A 21,167-nucleotide genomic window follows, 5' to 3' on the forward strand; every position below is an offset into this window, starting at 1 on the left:
GATTTGAAAAATTATTTAACCAATGTAAAGCTACATTATGAGGGAGTAACATGGGTATATTTTATCGGAGAATCACGCGGGTGAAACCGCAAGATTTTTGCTAGTAGCTAGTAGTAGTGGAAATCACCAAGTATAGCGTCAAAGTACCAGGATAACAGAGAACATTAGGAGGTTGATTTATAGTTTTATACACTCTGTTTTTTTTTATAAAAAGCATGAAGAGAGTTTGAGTATCTCTAATAATAACAGAAACTGAAGAATTTATATAATGATTGTACCTACATTTTTAGAAGAAATTTCAATGTACGAGTAAGATAAGGTTCCATATGTCATACGGTGATGTTTGAATCTGTTACACTCACTAGCAGATGTGAACGGAACGGAACCGACTCCATAACCATAGTATTATAAGAACCCCAAGTTTACCGCCCACAGCACAGTAAATTATACTAAAGATATCCTATGCATAAAAACAAAAATCCTAATGTAACTCAAAGGACATGTCCCAAAATGGGCCTTTAATATTTATAATTTATAAGTAGGTCGATAGTATATTTACGGATAGAAGATACAAATTGCTGTTGAGAAAATAATTTTTAGAATTTTTGGAATCCGCAATAATTAGATAAATATTTGTTTTGTTTCGCTCCCTTGTCTACAAATTAAACATAGACAATACAGTAAAACGGCCAATAAAACACCTGGAATTTAATTCATATCCGGTGTAAGCTGTAATATTGTCAAATGTCACAAGTTAAAAACATACATACATACAGCCGAACGTAAAACCTCCTCCTTTTTGGAAGTCGGTTAAAAAGAAACGTTAAATAGTAGACAGAGATGCATTAAACAAAAAAAATCCTTCAATTGCTTTATAAATGCCATAAACGAACGCTACTGCGCGAAGATCAGGGTGCATGCAAGCATGTTGCCTTGATAAAAATTCTTAATTAATGTTGTCAGCTAATGAAAAAAGAAAATTTTAATTAATTATTTAAAAAAAAAATGCGGGTTCCAAAATTTTTTTTATTTTGGGTTTTAAGCCTTTTATTTTATGTTCTTTTAAGATAAAAATAATTTGTTCTGCTTAGTTGACGCTCGCAATAAAGGCACAGCCTCGATACAAAATTGGGACATGTCCTTTACTCGAATACAATCGTAAATCTAAGCTAATCTAAGCTATGCCTCTTTTCCAGGTCATCGCATCGTCAAAGCACTTTGAGGCTGGAAGGACACGCGGTCGCAAAGCCGCCGCCACCCAAAGTGCCCGGCAAAGAAAATGGCTACGAACTAAACAATAGAAGATAACCTGTAAATTGCGCTTTTAATATAAATATTATCGTATTTGTATTGTAACTGTTTTTTGGCTCGGTTATATATACGTCAAGGGCATAAGTAAATTACGTCATTTCAAATTACCCCTGACCATGTCACATTTTGTGTGACCTCTATGCTAGGCATAGAGAAAAATAACAACAACATTTTAAAGTCCGGCCGCTCAGAACTTCCGTTTCTGATAGGTCGTGCGAATGGGACAAACATATTCAATTACAATTGCCTTGTTTTTTGTTGTCTCTCTCTCTCTCTCTCTTTCTCATATTACATCTCCCACCTGTCAGAGACGCAATTTCTGAGCGGCTCAAATTTATCTGCATACTCTTGCGTTGGGACGAAAGCGAGCGATATCTATACTCTTTCGTTGCGATGGGACGGCAGCGATATACTTTATGCTTACTCGTTCGTTAATCGTTGTAATGAAACGAAAGAGAACAAAGAAGACAATTTCTTTCTTTGCGAAAAATTATCTCGTAATCTTACATGTAAACAGTAGAGAGAACCATTTCAAAATTGTTAACTAAAATCATTAAACCCTTAATAACCCTTAATTATAATAATTGATAGTTGTGCAATAGTATTTTAAAAACGTAATGACGTGAGTGATTCCCCCTCCTATCTATTCCCAATTTTCTACAATCTGAAATATTATATATATCAATTTAGTGGAATATCGGTATGTACATTGACCCTAATGAATAACTACTGAGTGATATAATAAATGGATATTTGAGCTAAAAATCAGTTACATTTGTAGATTAAAAATACAATAGCCTTAAAATATTATTAATTCAAATTAAACCCCCTATATTAGAATTTCGAATTATTATTGTTAAGTTTTAAATTGTGACATGAAATCTTATATATTATATTTTATTAACTTTGACTATAAAAAAAAATATTATTTGACAATTTTATTTACGGTAAAAATGGTATTTTAGTTAACTTTTTAGCATTTTTACTCATTTAGGTACCACCTTTTAACGATATAGGGTACTATTAGTTTTTTTATTTAGGTTTTTTTTCAACGAGTGTGATAATTTCAAATTTAAGATTCGAACAAATTTAGTTTTAATGGCATTCGGGAATTTGGTTTGAATGACTGTTTTTGAACTGTAAATATTTTTAAATCTTTGGTCGGACTTCGGGTTGCCACTAAATAAAATCTTTTCGGTTTTAGGGCAAATGTAAAAAAAAAATAGACAAAAATAAATTTTGCGACTAGTTCGATGAATTACATAGAACATCAAATATATAATGAACTTGATGTTCATTATATAATCGCAAAGTTTATTGTAGATATATGCTGCTAAATTAAAATGAGATAGATAAAACAACATTACATTTGTTATTATTTTCTGTAGTTTTTTATTTACAATAATGTTATTTTTATATTTATGTTTTCATCATATTTTTGTAAATATCTTGTTTCTGTTTTTTCTGCAAATTAATACGTAATTGAAATTTTATATATATTTAAACAAAATCTTATTTTAATTTAGCACTGAATATCTAAAACGTATATTATTATATTTACTGATAGACTAGTCTGTATCCGTCCGTTTTAGGTCTAGGTGTACTTTTTTACCATATTATTATACTTTTTTCTTAGACTTAAATCTATCAAGGTATGGTATTAGTTTAATTTTAGACATATTTAATGCGAATTGAAAAGAAAATGATTTTCGTTATCTGTTTTTTACATCACATACGACTTTATTCTCTGTATACGTTTAGGATTATCGCCTGCCATTTCTTAATTTAATTATCGAAAAGAAAACCTGATTTATTTCTTTTTTAAATATTAAATGAATGGATATTTTTTTAATAATGTAACGTATGTAGGTTGTGCTATCCACACCCACAGATATGTACCATATATTATTTCTTATATTACGTTGATTATTGCGTTGATAACTTTTTGATATGACTATAGGTAATGGTAATGACCTGTAAAGAGATTTATCATAAGAATTGAACACATATTATGACATACATCATTATCTAAGCCTTATTGTTTATAGTTTATTGTATGGAAATTATATTTTATGTAACAAATAGTATCGAGGCAAAAATAAAATACCATCGCCGCGATTACATAATATCCATGTAAAATTAACTATTTTTATACATCTTATTATTTCTTTTAAAGGACAATGCTTGTGGCAACACTAACATTCCATTAATCTTCTCTAAAAAATAAAGGTATTTTCAAGAATATTTTTACAACATCATTATTGTTATTTAATTATATATTTTCACCAACGCATATTGTATGAAGGTAATTAATGTTGCCACATCATCATCCATTAATTTGCTCAAATTCGGAAATTATTTTTAACGCACATTTATTAGAATGTTTAATTGTATAGAGTGCGTTATGTAAATATAAATGAATAAAGGTGTAAGTTATATAATAGTTATTTTTCTATTTTTCACCTAGTTTATCCTTTTATTTTAGTAGGTGAGCACTGAGCAGGTATACATATTTACATGATGACTTCGCTTAATCTTCAGTGAAAAGCTATCAAAATATTGCGTGTAAGTTGTTCACTAGCAAGTCCTATTATGAGCCCTACAGTAAAGCTTGCACCAATACAAAACAATAGATCTAACTAACTAATCTGATAGTTTTCGTGTGTATATCGCGATACTATGCTGCAATACTCGCTTCGCTCGTCGCTCCGCTCGTGGTGGAACCGCAGGCTTACCATGTAGCAACTAGAGCGCTGAATCTGCAAAACGTGCAATGCCGGGATACATACAAATACGAGTAATTTTACCGAACACTCGCACTTCGAACGACGTCACTTGCTAGTTTAAATAACTCTTTAATTTATTTTAATTAAATCTTACTAATATTATAAAGGCGAAAGTTTGCATGGATGTTTTTTACTCTTTAACGCCGCTACTTCTGAAGCGATTTGGCTGAAATTTGGAATGGAAATAGGTTTTACTCTGGATTACCGATTAATACATAGGCTACTTTTTATCCCGAAAAATTCATGGTTTCCCGAGATTTTGCAAAAACTGATGATTTTGATGATATGAATGTTTTTTACTCTTTGACGCCGCGACTATTGTACCGAATCAGCTGAAATTTGATATTGAGATATATTATACCACGGATTAACACATAGGCTACTTTTTATCCCGGAAAGTTCCCGAGGGATTTGTGAAAAGTTAAATTCCACGCGATCGAAGTCGCGGCGGCCGCAGTTAATCGAATAAAAGAACTGTTACGAAATAAAAGGGGTGTTTAAATTAAAATAATTTTATTTTCCACATAATTAACTGAACACAAGAATAGTCTTTTAGAAACAATAGACGAGTAAAACAAAAATAGGTGAACCTTAGTTAGGTACAATAGTCGCATAGCAATGTGTAACATCTGACGTCACACCTTAACAATCAACATTATATACTAAAAACAATTTTAGTAGATTGCTGTAGATTACGAAACGATAGGATAATAGTAGTAGTAAAACTTCAGTTGATTTTATGAAACGAACGAAATTGGAGTTCTTTACACTCAACCAACAAAAACCAAGAAAAGAAATCTTAAATATTAGCTACAACCGATAAAAGGCCGAGGGAGGAGAGCCGTCTTTTTTGAAGTTGTCTATAAAGCTATCAATCCAGTTATAGACACTGAAATCGCCCGCCAAATTAAAAAAAATCAGAGTAAATTCTGACAATTATAGTGCAAATATTGGAATAACTGAGTTTAATATATAGGTAGTAATGAATTCACAAACGAAAATATAATTTAAACAAATTATGAAAACGCATGTTTTTTTTAATTTGTTTAAATGATTTTTTAAATTTGGAGGGCGATTTCAGTCTCTACTTTCATTCGCCAGACTATTTATCTTGTTTAATTCTATTTCAATATGCACGTGATGAATACATATAAAATTCTATCAATTACATACTTAATTAAAGTTTTCTGATATGAGGGTAGGTACCTACTTAAACAACCTGTCGGCGAACTGTAGCACCTCACGCGCTCATTGGTTAAAAATAGCGCACACTTTCTCCTCCAGCTTATACTAGCCACCCACGGTCCAATTTGCCCACAATTTTGCAGCGCTGCCGGCATGACGTCTAAAAAACTCAACGTGTTCATTTACAGGAGCAGCAATAGGGATGATGACAGTTTTTTAAATTGTATATAAATTAAGAGTAAAGCAATTTTGTAAAAGTAACAGGGTATCTGCGATCATTACTTTCGGAGCTACAGGGATTTAAAAGGTCAGATTTGCAGCAATGCCGCGGATCCCTGAAAAACGCTCCATACAAAATGGTACGATTTAGTGACGTCGTTGGCTCGCTGATCGTTAGGTTTGTATGGGCGTTGAAACAAAATTGCTAATATCTTTGTTATTTGTGCTTTTATGTTTATAGTTCATTTATTGAAAAATGTCACATTTAATGTAAGGAAGCTAAAACTGTATAAATTTTCATCAAATTACGATAAAAAAAATTCATTACATTTTGAAATTTTATAATCTTATTTATTATGCAAATATCCAGACAATCTTTGCTTTTTATGTATAAATTAGTTAACATTGACCTTATTTACCCGAATGTATCATAAAAATCAATATAATCAAACCTATCATCATCCCCATTGCAGGCGACTGCAGTCGTCGGTAGCAGTTGCTGCTCGTGTAAATGAACCCTTAGTAGCGATTTTTGCTTCAAATTGAGGCATTATGCACATCGCGACCAACACATGATGAGTGAACCCAGTGCGCTACTATCTTTACTTATTTTATTTTAAGGGGATCCTGATGAACGTATGAGTTCACGGGGATCCCCTGGGGGATTGGGCTAGGGATCCCGGTGGGTGGCTAGCATCCATCATCATCATATAATTCCGTCTCACGATACGGCTTTCACAAATTGCAAGAAAGGAAGAGAAAGATGTTACACATCGGCAAACGTTACTTATAAGAGACTGGCGAAATAATGTTCTACAGGGTGATTCGGACTTTAGTGCGGACATTTTTTTTCGTGGTTCTGTATCATTAATAGAACATAAATCTACAAACAGTTCGATACATTTTATGTAATTTTTTTTTTCAATTTATGTCTCAGAAATAACAAAATAATGGACACATTCCCAAACAAACTGCGCAACTGCTGGCGGCACTTTGTAAGACGCCGACAAAGAAATACCGGCAGTAGTCATATCGCTTCGGCTTCGGCTGACGGGGGTGGCAGGGGTGAGGGATCGAAAAATCCCTGAGGACGCCTGCCGAATTGCCGATGGGCGACCAGTGACAGACAATCTGCCGTCGCTTGCGCATTTAAGTCGAATCATCCTTTAAAGCAAAAGTTTGCGTAATAATAATCATCATTTGTATTTCATTATTCCAATCGAAAGTTTATAATTTTTATTATTACTACGCATTATTGATGGTCCTAAGCCCAATAAAGTATGAAGGGAAAATCGATACTCAACTCAAAAGTGACGACCTTTAATTATTATAAAAAATAATAGGTACAAAAATAAACGTAGAAAGGTCAACGGCCCTCGGCGCGGGCGCTCGCTAACCTAGTACCTACCAGCTGATTGATACAACCATTCTGTAGTTGCCTATTACTGTGCTATTACTTAGTACAGCGATAGGGTGACCCTCAAATTCTGTTTAAATGTTTAAACTTTAGCTAACGATAACTTTGTTATTGTTGAGTTAAAAAAAAAAAGAAAAAATACGTGTTCATTAAATTTTGTTTATGTACAAAATATAAAAATATCCGTACTTGAAAAAATTTCTTCCTGTATATTGTACGTACCTATTTAGTTTTGACTCAAGTTCGAAGATTATAATGATAAACGATAAACGAAGTATAGTTGGATGCAGACTTTATGACGTTGCGAAACATCGTGCGTTAAGCGCAATGCAAGATTTTAGATGTCAGCGGTAACATAAGGGCGCGACGGTGGGGCATCACCCCGCGCACTCCTCCTACAGAAATAACCTCACGAGCCTTGACTTTATGCGCGTAGCGACATCCGCAGCTTATTTCCGAGCCGTCATAAAGATTGCATCCGATTATAATAACACATTCAACGCCAAATAATTGAACATTCAACCCTAATACATTTATATTTTTCAATATAGGTATATTTTCTTCCATAACAAATGACGCAGAATAAAGTAAAAAAACAAATGGATGGATTGGGAGTAGAGCAGGTTACAAGATTCCAGCCCCTCAATAGCCAAAGTAAGGTCCGTTTATATCCACAGACACAATGCGTCACAGACAAGAAGCATGGCAGACACCCACAGACACCGCCTATTCACACTGCCCAGCAGGTAGCTAGCTAGAGACACTTAAAGTCCTTTTCATGAAAGAAGTCCCCCTGACGCGGCACTAATGTCTTAATGGCACACATTGTCATTTGGTAATGGCGGTCTTATTGTCATTTATGTAAGGCGCTGTCAATTTTAGTTCAGGTTTCATGAAAAGGACTACAGACATGAACCGCACAGACAAAATATTCTTTCCGCGAATACTGGCCGGGCGCGGCCCGTCTGTAGATATAAACGGACCTTCGAGCGTAATTATCCGACTACGGCGAAGCAGTAAAAGGAAGGATAATTTTATATCTTCTACAGAATCTTGATGATCTACATGGCAACCCTTCCAAGAAACCCTTACAAAATTTAAAATGTTGCCACGTAGCCACTCTTAAATTACTGGCTATACTGGCTGAGGACATGATTTCACTTATGTCGAAATACACAAAAATACGATTTATGCTCCAAGCATAGCAAGCCGGTGAAAAAAAATTAAATGAAAATGAGTGGTGAGTCTAAGTCCTTGTAACCTGCTGCCTACCAAAGCCAAGCACGATCTAAATTCAATACACTTGCCTTACCGTACGGTGGCAAGGCAAGGCAAGTGTATTGAATACGGCATTTACCTATGTTAGGAGGCATTTTAAAAAATCCCGAAGGTCTGGCTATTACAGGCACTCAATTTATCACTAATTACGTGCTAAGTGTTCGTTTTGTACGCCAATATACCACGGGCATAGACGTCACTCGGACGTTTATTTAAAAAAAACTTAAAGGGCCAACTTTAGTGCAAAATTAATAAATTAAATAATTAAAATTATACTTTTACATTTTTTTCAATATTTTTCATATTTATATATTTTTTTGAAGATTTTTCAGTTTTTTTTTTTTCGTATAAACGAATATAATATACATAATACGACGTTAAACCACAAGTAAATTCTACCAAAATATACGATACAAAAAAAAAATACAATATTTACGCTAGGTAAATAGAAAAAAAAAGTATTTTTAAAAATATTAATTAATATAAAAACCAGCCACAGCGAAGCTTGCTTTGAATAATATTTTATTCAATGAAAAAAAAATATATTTTCATTCATCCAGTTCCTAAAGGATTCCTACATATAAAGATGTTCCGATAAAATTTTGTATTTAACCTTGTTTGTTTTCTATAATACTGAAATTAATTAACGGTTGTTCTTAAAACGTTCATGCATCGCGGCGGAGTAGTTTTCACGTTGCATGGTAAAGCTCATGATTAAAAACTCTGAATAAATTGAAACTGGGAATGTTCTGACAAATTCAGGTATTTAGTATACATTCAGGTAATTAGTATACATTCAGGTATTTAGTATACAGTACATAATATTATCCTTTATACATAATATTTCTACGGTTTCAAAAGGTAGAGACTATGATCCTCTTTTTATGCAACAACAAAGCATTTAATGTACAACAAAGTATTATCTACAAATATCCTTTAATTATATTACATAGAGAACCTGCTCATACATGTTATACTGTGTTATGTTGATCCTACAGTAACTAATGAAAGTTTTTATAGTATTCCTTAAAAATTCTTATACATTGCTTTATACAAAAACAAAAAAAAAAGAAATTTTCAATATTTTCAAAAATAAAGTAGATACACATACGATTAAAGTCATTATGCAAAATCAGCCTCCGAAAATTGCTTCAATTTAGATCATAGAAAGAGTTCTATCGAGTTATAAATGAGTAAACGAAACTTCGATGTCATAACTCATTTTGCACGACGTCTTCGCGATTTCATAATCGTTATTACGAATATTCATTAATCCTCAATTCGTGGTTAAGATTACGAAACAACCTGTATAGTAGATTGAGGTATTATCTTTTTTTAATCCGGTTAAAATTTTTTCAGAAACACCCAACTTCGTAGGGGAGTTCCGAATCGGTTTATGTGGCACGTACTTACTTAATTTTGTAACTTATATTTTGATGCCTTTATTGTTTTATACCCTACTTTAAATTATTTCCATTATAAAACTGAGTTGCCGACTTGTTGGAGTGAGAAGTCTCAAAAGCAGATAAAACTGCGAGATCTACTTTCTGCAGTATACAACTTAAAGTATGAATATTAATTCCAATCAGTAAAATGACAGCTGCAACTGTCACTGAAATGTCATTTTACTGACTGGAATTAATAATCGTACATACGATTTCAACCTTACTTATGATTATTAATTCCAATCAGTAGAATGACATTTCAGTGACAGTTGCACTTGTCATTTTAGTGACTGGAATTAATAATTTTACTATAGTTCTAAAGTGCTAGGGTATGACGACAGAGTTACCATTGTCAAGAGGTACGGGCGAAAAGGGGTATTTTTGGGGGTCCGCTCGTCCCTCACTACCCTCTGACGTCATTTCCTGTACTTGTACTGCGCAGGGGAAGATTCAACTGTTTCGCTATAGCGGTCACAAAGTAAAGTTACTCTTTGCTAGTTACTCTATACTAGGTATGTATTGTAGCAGGTCATTAGTACACAGTTATCAGTATTTTGGCTTTATCTTCATTATTTTACAGACGCGATGATGTAGCCTTACATAGTGTTATTAATATTAAAATGTACCATTGCTTACACTAAAAGAAATTCTTAAACCAACGACAGTAGGGTTTGTGAGAATGATTGAGGCTTCTCGCGTATTCAACAGACGCGGCTGAGAATGTTGGGTACGAATATAATACATAGCGAACGGGGAATTCCCGATCATTCTCCTATGAGATTGATTGGGTCTGGAAATTCCCCGAAAGCGTGATGCTTTTTTTGTTGTGAATAAAGTCAAAAAAAAGTCCCATTGATTGATTATAATCGAGGAGAAGGAATATATCTAATATTTGTGAAATTTCGCCCTTAAATATTATATCTAAAACTTCGACTGAGAGCTTAAAATAAAAAAAAACTAATAGTTACAATATACCTATCAGATATTCATGAGGTAGATTTGCGGTTTTTACTCTCACTTCATACAGGTTTGAGACGGGCTTTTTATTAGGCACCGTTAGAACCCATATTTGTGTTTTTTGTGTAATTACATTTGCATTCGAAAATACTCCATACCTAAAAATCGACCAAATGTCAAACTTATTTTTTTTACAAAAAATAAACAGTAGGATTCTTTAAAATTAATTGTGATAATAGTACAACAAATAATTCTGTGTAATTCTTGAGTTCAGTTTTCGCGAGAGATTTTAGACAATTGTGTCGACTTTTTGGCAGAACGTTTTTTATACCTGCTATTACAGGTAACAAAAACCCAAGTAAATATCATAATGCATATCCTTTTTCACTTATATATGATATGTCATTATTACAAATAGCACAGGCGGCGTCATTTGAACAACCCCATCATGCGTTATGCGACACACAACTTATCCTATTTTTACACATTTTGCTGCCGTATATCCTAATTTATAAGGTTATTCCAACAATCTATTCAGATAACGCACTATAATTATAATACAAAATCAAAAATTATAAATGAATTGGTTTGTAACATCAGTTTGTAAATTTATTGCATTATTTACATAACAAATTGAAATTTCAATAAATATTTCAGCCAGTAATATTTCAAGCAATTGCTTTTTAAATCTTGAGGGCTTGTAACTTGTCTCGCTGTGTAAACTTGGATATTATATTAGATCATGCATATACAACGTTACACGTTACAACATAAATAAAATATTTTAACGTAGAAAATTAACTTCCTGCAACAGTAGTAAAGAGGCTAGAGGTAGGTGGGTACAGATTGGTGTACTATACTTTAAAGACTAAAGTGCAATAATGTTAATTAATAATGTTTGTTACGAAATGCGGGAACAGATGTTTTCGAATGATACGTAGTCAATGCGCGTACCGCGCGCGCCACACGTCCAAGGCAGCAGGGAACATGCAATGTAAGGCAGAATATTACATTACATGTTGCATTGCACCAATCTGTACCCACCTTTAAGGAGTGTCAACATGTAGGTAATATTATCTCGATCCAAAACGACACTCCCATGGTATGCAGGCGACGGGGGGCCTGAGACTGCGGGGGTGTGTAATAGCGCGCGCGGGGCAGGGGCCAAACCAAAATTCAAGTGCATCAGTCGTGGACAGTCACTGTCGACAACAACTCTTATTAAATGACCTGCGGCTGTCAGAACAAAACGCACACGATATTCATATGCGAAAACGAGTCCGACGACCTAAGATATTTGTTGTCAAGACAACCGAATATGTTATAAATATCAATATTATAAAAACATTTTTTTTTATAAATATTCAATAGGAAGATGTTGTTATGTTTTTATTAAAATAATTATGCGTCCTTTTTATTGTGCCAATTATATTTATTTAAATAGTTAATTAATCTCTAATAATACACAAATAATATACTCATTTAATATAATATCGAGTTATGTTAATAGGATGTTCAGAGGATATCTTAAGACTTATTCGTAGCGTAATAATTTATGTGTAGCGTTAAACTTTTTTTTCTATCATCGATACAGGCCCCCGCCGCTCCGCGGACCATCGGGAGTGTTACGAATGAATTTGCCAAGCCTTTTCTGTGACGATGTTTTATATAACTCGTAAGTGCGAGTTTCGAATTCCCCTTTATTTCTCTCTGTCTAACACGATACAATAGAAAGAGAACGATAGAGGTTAAATCGAAACTCGCACTAGCGAGTTAAACAGAACATCGTTACAGAATAGTCCTCCTGGTGCGGTGTGCCGGTCTATATGACATCACTGTCCAGTTGAGATTTTTAAACGTCACATCCCATTTGATCGTTAGACATCCACCTCTGTATGAATTAAAGGTTCTGTCTTAATTCATATACGTCACAGAGTTCAAAAAAGTGCCAAAAACTGTAGGTTATATTTGTATAACGTAACTTTGGAACAAGTACATACATCAATAGCATTTTATTGATAGTTGAGTTACTAAGTTTTTAACTCGACACCCTGCAAACCATAAAAACAGTCAGACACTTTCAACTTGTTTCCCATAAAGACGTCCTTACTTCTATCCTCCATATTTTTTTTAGTCTATGGTCCAAACATGATTTCGTAATAAAATTAGATTTCTATATCGACATCTATATATCACTACGACTTTTCGAGACTTGCTTTATTAAAAGTTATCACAATATAAACGTTTAAGCTAATGACAATGAACATAACCGCCATAAACATGTTTTTGGCAGGTAATGACATGAAATTGTGCGTTCTCTAATATGGAGGGAGTCAGGGATCCCTAGAACATTTTGTACACCTGATTAACTAACAAGCTAATTTTTCGTGAGAAAAAAAACGTATGGTTAGCCATCGATATAAATCGTTAGATGGGCCCCTCCATATTAGAGAACGCACAATTTTATGTCATTACCCAAAGACGTGCATGCACATTTTATCTTAGTACGTAACAAGCGCATGCTGTGAGTTGACGTGGACTTAAAAAAAATATTTACTGTTTTTTCTTATTTTAATCCCTTAATTATGCCTTCGTGTTCATTTTGGAAGTGTAAATACACAAGCCACAACATGAATAAAGAGAAATGTGTTACGAGTGATGGCGTACTCAATGTGCGAAACCAATGACAATTCCGCAACGCTTTGAGGCCCATCTAACGATCTACGATCGATGTGGTTAGCAACAACTTTTGTAACTCTACCCTCCTCCCAACTTGTATCAATAACGAGTTTATTAAAAGTTGTTACTAACCAGCTGTTTTTTTACTGTAGCTTAATTAATAGTTATACAATTTAACAGCCATATTGTCCTACAAATTTGCATGGTACATTATCTCGTTCTGACGCTTTCATTTCCTGGTAACTTAGTTAGCTATCAGAATCAAGAATTTTCGTAAATAAAAAAAAAATATCTTCTTATCGAGATGGAAGCTACTCAGGAAAAATTTGCTTGTTAGTATTCAGGTTCTAGGTAAAAATGTTCTAGGGATCCCTGACTATTATATCGTAATTCCAGCAGAATTTCGAAATAATACATTTAAAATTTAGATATGCCCACCTTAAATAAGAAAAGGGTTTTAAGATTGGACTTTTTTCTTATTTAGGGTTGGTATACCTGTCATTCCTCTGTAGGTTCAATTTAGAAATTAAATAGTAAATATTAAAAAACACATTTTCAGAGCAAGACTAATAATTATAATTTATAATAGTTTTTTATTACTGTAAAAAAATCTATAGGTCTACACTTTTTTGTTATTGAGTAGGTACTACAATACCCATAATTTATATCTGTCAGTCCTTCAAAATACCTTTGTAAAAATAGTATTGTAAAACAGTACAATGATCCATTCGTTTGGATCCATTGGATTTGTAAATTCAGGCTAGTTTATATTATTCTATGTTTTTTTTATTTTACTGGAACTTGACGGCGAGTTCTCACTGTTATCAGAAATATGTCTTTTAAGTGTATTTTTAAGTATAATTGGTGTATTACTTATCACCTTTTTCGGTGCTGGTTTAGGCAAGATTTTCAAAAATTTTGGTGCTTTCGTGGTGGCACTCAAAGACGACGAGGCACTTGGTTTCTTTGGATTGGATTTAGTGGTTATTTGGGTCAACAGACCTTTGTCATTACCCGACATAAGAGATATGTCTTTGATCGAAACCACTTTCTTCATACCAAACGTTGATATTTTCGTGATGACAGGCAAATTTTTTAATATCACAGGTTTAGCAGTGTCAGTCTTTTTATCATCATCACTGGGTTTGGCTGCCAGTTTTGTATTCATTTCCTTGGTTGGTGTCACAACAGTATACCTTGTATCTTTACTTATTCCTTTGGGATTTGTATAAACCTTCGGATGATTTGAATTGGCCTGGTTTTTGTTCAATTCTTTAACAGTGATGACGCCTTTCGCGTCTTTGACGAGCATGACGGTATCGTATTGCCTACCATCGCAACCGTTGAAACCCGAGAGCTTGGACGATATGAGGCAAGACAAAGTAATGTCTTGGAACTCTGTGAGTAGCAGAGTGACGTTGGTGCCGGAGTTGTTCTCTATCGCCGGGTCGGCGCCATTTTCGATTAAAATTTCAATGGTCTTTTTATAGTTCTCCGGTATTTTTGTTTTGTCACCGCGATCTAAAAAGGGAAGTGCAGTTTTCTATTAGAGTTAGCGAGCCAAAGACCAAGTAACCAAGTTACACATTAATTATCTTTCTACCGACGCTTTGAAAACTAATAAACGTATGATAAAATTCGTTATTGATAGGTCACGTGATGAATTTATCAATCAGTTATGTCATTCCTATTCATTTTCTACTTTTCGCTTTAGCGTTTGTAAAAAGAGAATTTAGCGTAAGTGCAAACGAATGCACAGGCCAGGTAGAGCGCGGTGTCCCCATTGATGGGCATCGCCATTTTGACAGTGCTGGGTGCCGCGTCATTACCCAGCTCGCTGACCAGCTTGAGTGGGGTGTAGTATAGTGAAGAAGGTAACTCACTGAGCGCCTCGGTGCAAGCTGCGGCACAGGCGAGGTAGAGCGCGGTGTTCCCACAGGTGGGCATCGCCATGTTGACGGTGCTGGGCGCCGCGTACACCAGCAAGCGCACCGCCGCGTCGTTGCCCAGCTTACTGGCCAACATGAGCGGGGTATAGCCTGCGGAATTAGGTAATTGACATTTTTTTTCTTACAACATATTCAAAGTTTTTTTTTTATACTCTACAAGTTAGCCATTGACTACAATCGCACCTGATAGTAAGTGATGATGCAATCTAAGATGGAAGCCGGCTCTTGTTAGGAGTAGGATGAAATCCACACTCCTTTGGGTTTCTACACGACATCGTACCGGAACGCTGAATCGCTGGGCGGCACGTCTTTATCGGTAGGGTGGTAACTAGCCACGGCCGAAGCCTCCCACCAGCCAGACCTGGACCGATTAAGAAAACCTCAATCGATCCAGCCGGAAATCGAACCCAGGACCTCCGTCTTGTAAATCCACCGCACATACCACAGCGCCACGGAGGCCGTCAAATGCTAATAGTAGAGCAATTTTGTTGAAGTAACAGTGTATCTGCGATGAATACTTTCGACGATATAGGCTCGTCTTTGCGGTGTTTCCATAGATCGCACAAAAACTTAATTTTCCTGAATGACTCATGAAAATCGATATATTCAAAGGAAGTCAAATACTAAACAAATGTTTGAATAAAGTACACACCAAGTACAAAGTAGAGGTACTCACTTTCCAAGGCTCAGCAAGATAAGGTAAAGGTGCTGACAGACTTGAGCATTCTTGCGAAACATACACACAGAAAGATACGAGAACACTTTATCAAGCACTAGCTGACGCCGCGCGGTTTCACCCGCGAGGTTCCCGTTCCCGTAGGAATACGGGGATAATATATAGCCTATAGCCTTCCTCGATAAATGTGCTATCTAACACTGAAAGAATTTTTCAAATCGGACCAGTAGATCCTGAGATTAGCGCTTTCAATCAATCAAACAAACAAACAAACTCTTAAGCTTTATAATATTAGTATAGATTTTAGCGTCCTGGCGAGCAATTTGCTTGGAGCTTTTTGCCTAGCCAAGCTTCTGTCATCGTTCTGACGAGCATCGGTAGAATTCTCAAGATCTCTCTTTATGCTCGGCTCGGCTCGTTGTTCAGTTCGACAAATATAAAAAAGCGACCAAGTGCGAGTCGAACTCGCCCGTGAAGGGTTCCGTAGCAGCAAGTAACATAAACTTCTTGCTCATTAATTACATATATACATTATATATATAGATACCTATTACGATTACGATCAAAGCAATTTTCGCAGTCAGTATTCAGTTTAGAAAAAAATTATATTGGAAACTTCAATATCATTATTGATGACATATACATATATACATAGATACCTCACATGTATGGGTTTGATGAAAAAAAAAATTTGTGTTTCATTTGTGAGTATGGAGGACCCCCATATTTTTTTTTCTATTTTTGTATGTATATATACAATAATAGAAATACTAAAATAGAATATATATAATGCGGTTCACAGAATACATTTACTCACCAAGTTTCAACAGTATAGCTCTTATAGTTTCGGAAAAAAGTGGCTGTGACAGACAGACGGGCAGACAGACAGACATGACGAATCTATAAGGGTTTAAGGGTTTTTGCCATTTGGCTACGGAACCCTAAAAACGGCGAATGCTCTATCTTCTGTTACAAGTGAGTGCTCAAGTCTATCAGAGCACCTTAAGATAAAGTAAAATTGCGACGGCCTCCGTGGCGCAGTGGTATGCGCGGTGGATTTACAAAAGGTCCTGGGTTCGATCCCCGGCTTGGCAAGTTGAGATTTTCTTAATTTGTCCAGGTCTGGCTGGTGGGAGGTTTCCGCCGTGGCTAGTTACCACCCTACCGGCAAAGACGTACCGCCAAGCGATTTAGCGTTCCGGTACGATGCCGTGTAGAAACCGAAAGGGGTGTGGATTTTCATCCTCCTCCTAACAAGTTAGCCCGTTTCCATCTTAGACTGCATCATCACTTACCATCAGGTGAGATTGTAGTCAAGGGCTAACTTGTAAAGAATAAAAAAAAAAAAAAATAGTAAAATCATACATACCCTGATTATCATACATCATGCTGAGTTTTATTAGCAAGTAATTGACAAGTTTATCGTCCGTTTTATTTTCTAATTCTGGTTTCCATAACTCACAATGCTCTTTTAATATTTGCCTGAAAGAAAAATGTTTTATGTTCAATGTAAAACCACCATAATACTTCTTTAATATGTGTTATTTTCAAGCCATTAAATAACTTGTATGTTGATAGTTCTTTTCTTTAATAATAAGCAAGGAAAACTAAACATTTTTATGTTAAAATGCCTAATGATTACTATTGTTACTACTGACTGTTTTAATTTTAACCCACGGTTCCCGCGGGATTTGTGACAACTGAATTCCACGTGGACAAAGTCGCGGGCGTCCGCTAGTCGATAATAAATACCAAAATATAATAGTGAATAGACCAGCAGAGCTACCTAAATATGATTATAAAGATGATTGGCATGATATGACATGTAAAATTTAAGAAATATTATAAGATTGGTTACTAAAGGCAAAAGACTGATCAAAATGCCAGTATCTAGAGGAGGCCTTAACGCAAAGGGTTCTTCTTTTAAATAAAAGAAAAACAATCATTCCAAATTATAATGTACCTAACAAAATTTACACTTAATAGGTACCCTTACTACAGCGTTTCTTGGTGAGATTCTTGACTTGACCAACAAACAAATTACAAATGAAGATAGAAAATGCATGTCATTTCAAAACTTATTTATTTTAAAATAATTATGTATGGTTTGTATATACTCGTAAATGTTATATAAAAAATATTAACCATCTCTAATTGTTCCTAGGCTCATCAATCAAATTTATTTTCATTAATTTAAGAACAAGTTAGTTATAATTATTATTAGGTGTGAAATGACTAGTGATTTATACCCTCATTTTTAATTTGTTTGTTGATAAACAGTACTCATCAAGACAGGCTGTAGTCTAAATAAAAATTGTTAACACTATACAGAAGAAGTAAAAGGCTTCTTTATTTGTTATTAATTTTATTTATAACTTCATCCGTGAAACTGGATGTAAACTTTCAATCCCTGTTTCATCCCTTTCTATTAATAGTTTCGCATTTCGCATATTTTATAAATGATTACCTGACCCGGTCAAGCTTCAGTTTGACTTACGTAAACTTCTTTCCTACCCCTACCCTACTCTTCTTTACCTTACCCCTACCCTACCCTATACCCTATTTCTATTATTAGTTTAGATGTAATACCTGGCATTACTGTAGCAATGCTCCACTATAGCTTCGACGTGCTTGGCGCCTATCTCGGCCGCCAAGTGCAGGACAGTCCTCGCTTCATCATCCCGTACCATCAAGTCTGCGCCTTGAGCTAGCAACACAGCGGTGCACTCCGGACAGTCTTGGAATACTGCCATTTGTAATGCTGTCTGTAAACAATGAATAAAGTCATTAAATAAATCGTCATAGCTGCCATCCTATCGCTATCCTATTACGAAGAGATTGACAGAGTCTCGCAAAAGTATAAAACACGACTGATGAGTCATCCAAATGTTCTGGCTTCAAAACTGATTCACAGGACATATCAGGGTGTGGCGAACGAACTCTTTCGTTCGCCCACTTCAGGTTAGGCCATCTACTTTCACATTCCAGATTCATTTCATATTTAGAACTCCCTTGACCGCGCATGCGTGGATATATTGTTTCGACCATTCATTACATCTTTACCGTTTCTCCATTCCACACCGCATCATCACTTTGATAGTCCTTTTATTTTATATCCTTTTACAATTATTATAATCAGTGAAAGAATAAATATACATAGCAATGCAATCGTCTTCTTCATATCTATATACTAACATAAAACCTCCACGGCGATAAGAGCAGGCTTAAAAGAAAGCACATTATTTAGACATATTTTATAAAAACAATGAGGGGATGTTCTCACTGAGGAATACACTCGAAAAGCGAAGTTATCATAGAACATATCTGCTTATAGTTCTTACTTATTTTTTTTTCTCTGATTGCAGATTTATCTGCGAAAAAATCCTATCGCTATTGTGGTGGTCACACACACATAGATTGTAAATGAAAATGCTACTTAAGCATTTTCGTAATTATGACGAAGTCAATACGGGCGGTTTGTCGCCAGTCGTTACCTAACCGTTGTAACTGATAGTCAATATAAGTGTTTTATCAGTGGAGCCTACTATTATTTATCACCCATAACCGCTACCCGGGACACGACATACCTTATTCAAACCCAAATATATAAGTATCCAAATAGTACCAAAGTGGTACAAAAGTGGTGACCCGACTCGGTTTTATTAGCGGTTATTTTTGCACGGGTAGCAACACGTAACGACTCACACATTGGAATCCAGAATGGCAAACAAGGTGACAGAAAATGCAATGCCTATGGTGGCCGCAGTACGGAGTGCAAGGAGTGATTCTCCAGATGTAATAGCGGAGATCCACAAGCTGGGCGAACGACTAAGAAAAATTGAAAATTCCCAGCGTAGCGGTGGGAGAAGCCGATCACGGTCACACGGCGCGCCACGTACGCGCAACACTAGCGGTAGCAGGAAGAGGACACCGGCAGATCCAGACTGGCTTTGCTACTACCACTATAAGTTTAGAGCCCGAGCACACAAATGTGTTCAACCGTGTACGTGGAAGACATCGAACCAGCCTACTGGCAATGCGGAAAACTAGCTTCGGTCCTGTCTGCGGCGGGAGGCTGTGACCCGTTGATAAATTACCGCTTGTGTATAACTGACGAAAACAGTAAGTTACGGTTTTTAATAGATAGTGGGGCTAATGTGTCAGTGTTACCCCGGTGGGCAGTGCGCGAGAAAAATAGAGCGTGCGAGGACTATAGACTGTATGCCGCGAACGGTACACCTATTAAGACATTTGGGTTGCATAGTTTAGTATTAAATTTAAAGTTAAGGAGAGCATTTCGGTGGACATTTATAGTTGCTGACGTTAGACAGCCTATAATAGGAGCCGATTTTTTAACTAAGTATAAGTTAGTGGTAGATTTTAGTAAACGGAAACTAGTGGATCAGGTAACAAATTTTAATGTTATTGCTAGTATGTCACAGTGCATGGAAAGTTCAATAACTACAATTCATAATCAACACCCACATTATAGTTTGTTAGCTAAATATCCAGATTTAACTAAACCGGTATCTTTTAAGGAAGTTCCTAAGCATAGCGTTTGTCATCACATCGAGACGAACGGTCCGCCTGTTCAATGTCGAGCAAGACCGTTACCGCCAGACCGATACGCTAAGGCTAAAGAGGAATTTCGGTTAATGTGTGAAATGGGAATATGCAGACCCAGTAAAAGCGCGTGGGCAAGCCCTCTGCATATAGTGCTTAAAAAAAATGGGCAGATAAGGCCATGTGGTGACTATAGGCGCTTAAATGCTATTACTAAGCCCGATAGTTACCCTATACCCAGGTTACGCGATTTCACGTACCTACTCGCTGGTAAGAAAATTTTTTCACGGTTAGATATAAACAGAGCTTACAATTGCATACCAGTTAACGAGATGGACATTGAAAAGACGTCTGTGTCAACCCCTTTCGGGGCTTTCGAGTTCATCAGACTTCCTTTTGGCCTTCGAAATGCTGGCCAAAGTTTTCAGCGTTTTATGTGTCATAGCGTACTCCCAGACTTAGATTTTTTATTCGTGTATATAGATGATATAATAATTGCAAGTAACAACGTCGACGAGCATAGAAAACATTTAGAGGAAGTATTTAGTCGCTTAGAGAAGTTCGGTATTACTCTGAATATATCAAAGTGTTGTTTCGAACAGACAAAATTGGAGTTTTTAGGTCATGAAGTAACAACGGAAGGGATTCGTCCACTCGACGAGAAGGTGAAAGCCATCATCGAGTTTCCGAGGCCAGCTACTG

At 35.6% G+C, this 21,167-nt stretch overlaps 2 protein-coding genes across 7 annotated transcripts in view; one reads left to right on the plus strand and one right to left on the minus strand.

Annotated features, from left to right (window-relative positions):
• Positions 1-3,754, plus strand: part of LOC112047732 (scavenger receptor class B member 1) — a 109,358-nt gene extending 105,604 nt beyond the window's left edge. For all 3 annotated transcript variants that reach the window (XM_024084947.2, XM_024084948.2, XM_052883052.1), the window contains one exon: positions 1,197-3,754. In XM_024084947.2, coding sequence (XP_023940715.2) covers positions 1,197-1,308 — 112 coding nt within the window. In that variant the 3' untranslated portion in view covers positions 1,309-3,754. The remainder of the gene's footprint in view (positions 1-1,196) is intronic.
• Positions 3,253-21,167, minus strand: part of LOC112047746 (uncharacterized) — a 31,478-nt gene continuing 13,563 nt past the window's right edge. For 2 of the 4 annotated variants that reach the window (XM_024084969.2, XM_052883050.1), the window contains exons 3-6: positions 18,492-18,667; positions 17,272-17,384; positions 15,161-15,316; positions 4,594-14,798 (exon numbers count right to left, since the gene is read on the minus strand). In XM_024084969.2, coding sequence (XP_023940737.2) covers positions 14,053-14,798; positions 15,161-15,316; positions 17,272-17,384; positions 18,492-18,667 — 1,191 coding nt within the window. In that variant the 3' untranslated portion in view covers positions 4,594-14,052. Of the gene's footprint in view, positions 4,071-4,593; positions 14,799-15,160; positions 15,317-17,271; positions 17,385-18,491; positions 18,668-21,167 lie in introns of those variants that run through there. The other 2 variants (XR_008251033.1, XM_052883049.1) reach the window with 2 other exon arrangements.

The sequence above is a fragment of the Bicyclus anynana genome, chromosome 8 (genome assembly GCF_947172395.1).
Source record: "Bicyclus anynana chromosome 8, ilBicAnyn1.1, whole genome shotgun sequence".
Taxonomy (NCBI): Eukaryota; Metazoa; Arthropoda; class Insecta; order Lepidoptera; family Nymphalidae; genus Bicyclus; species Bicyclus anynana.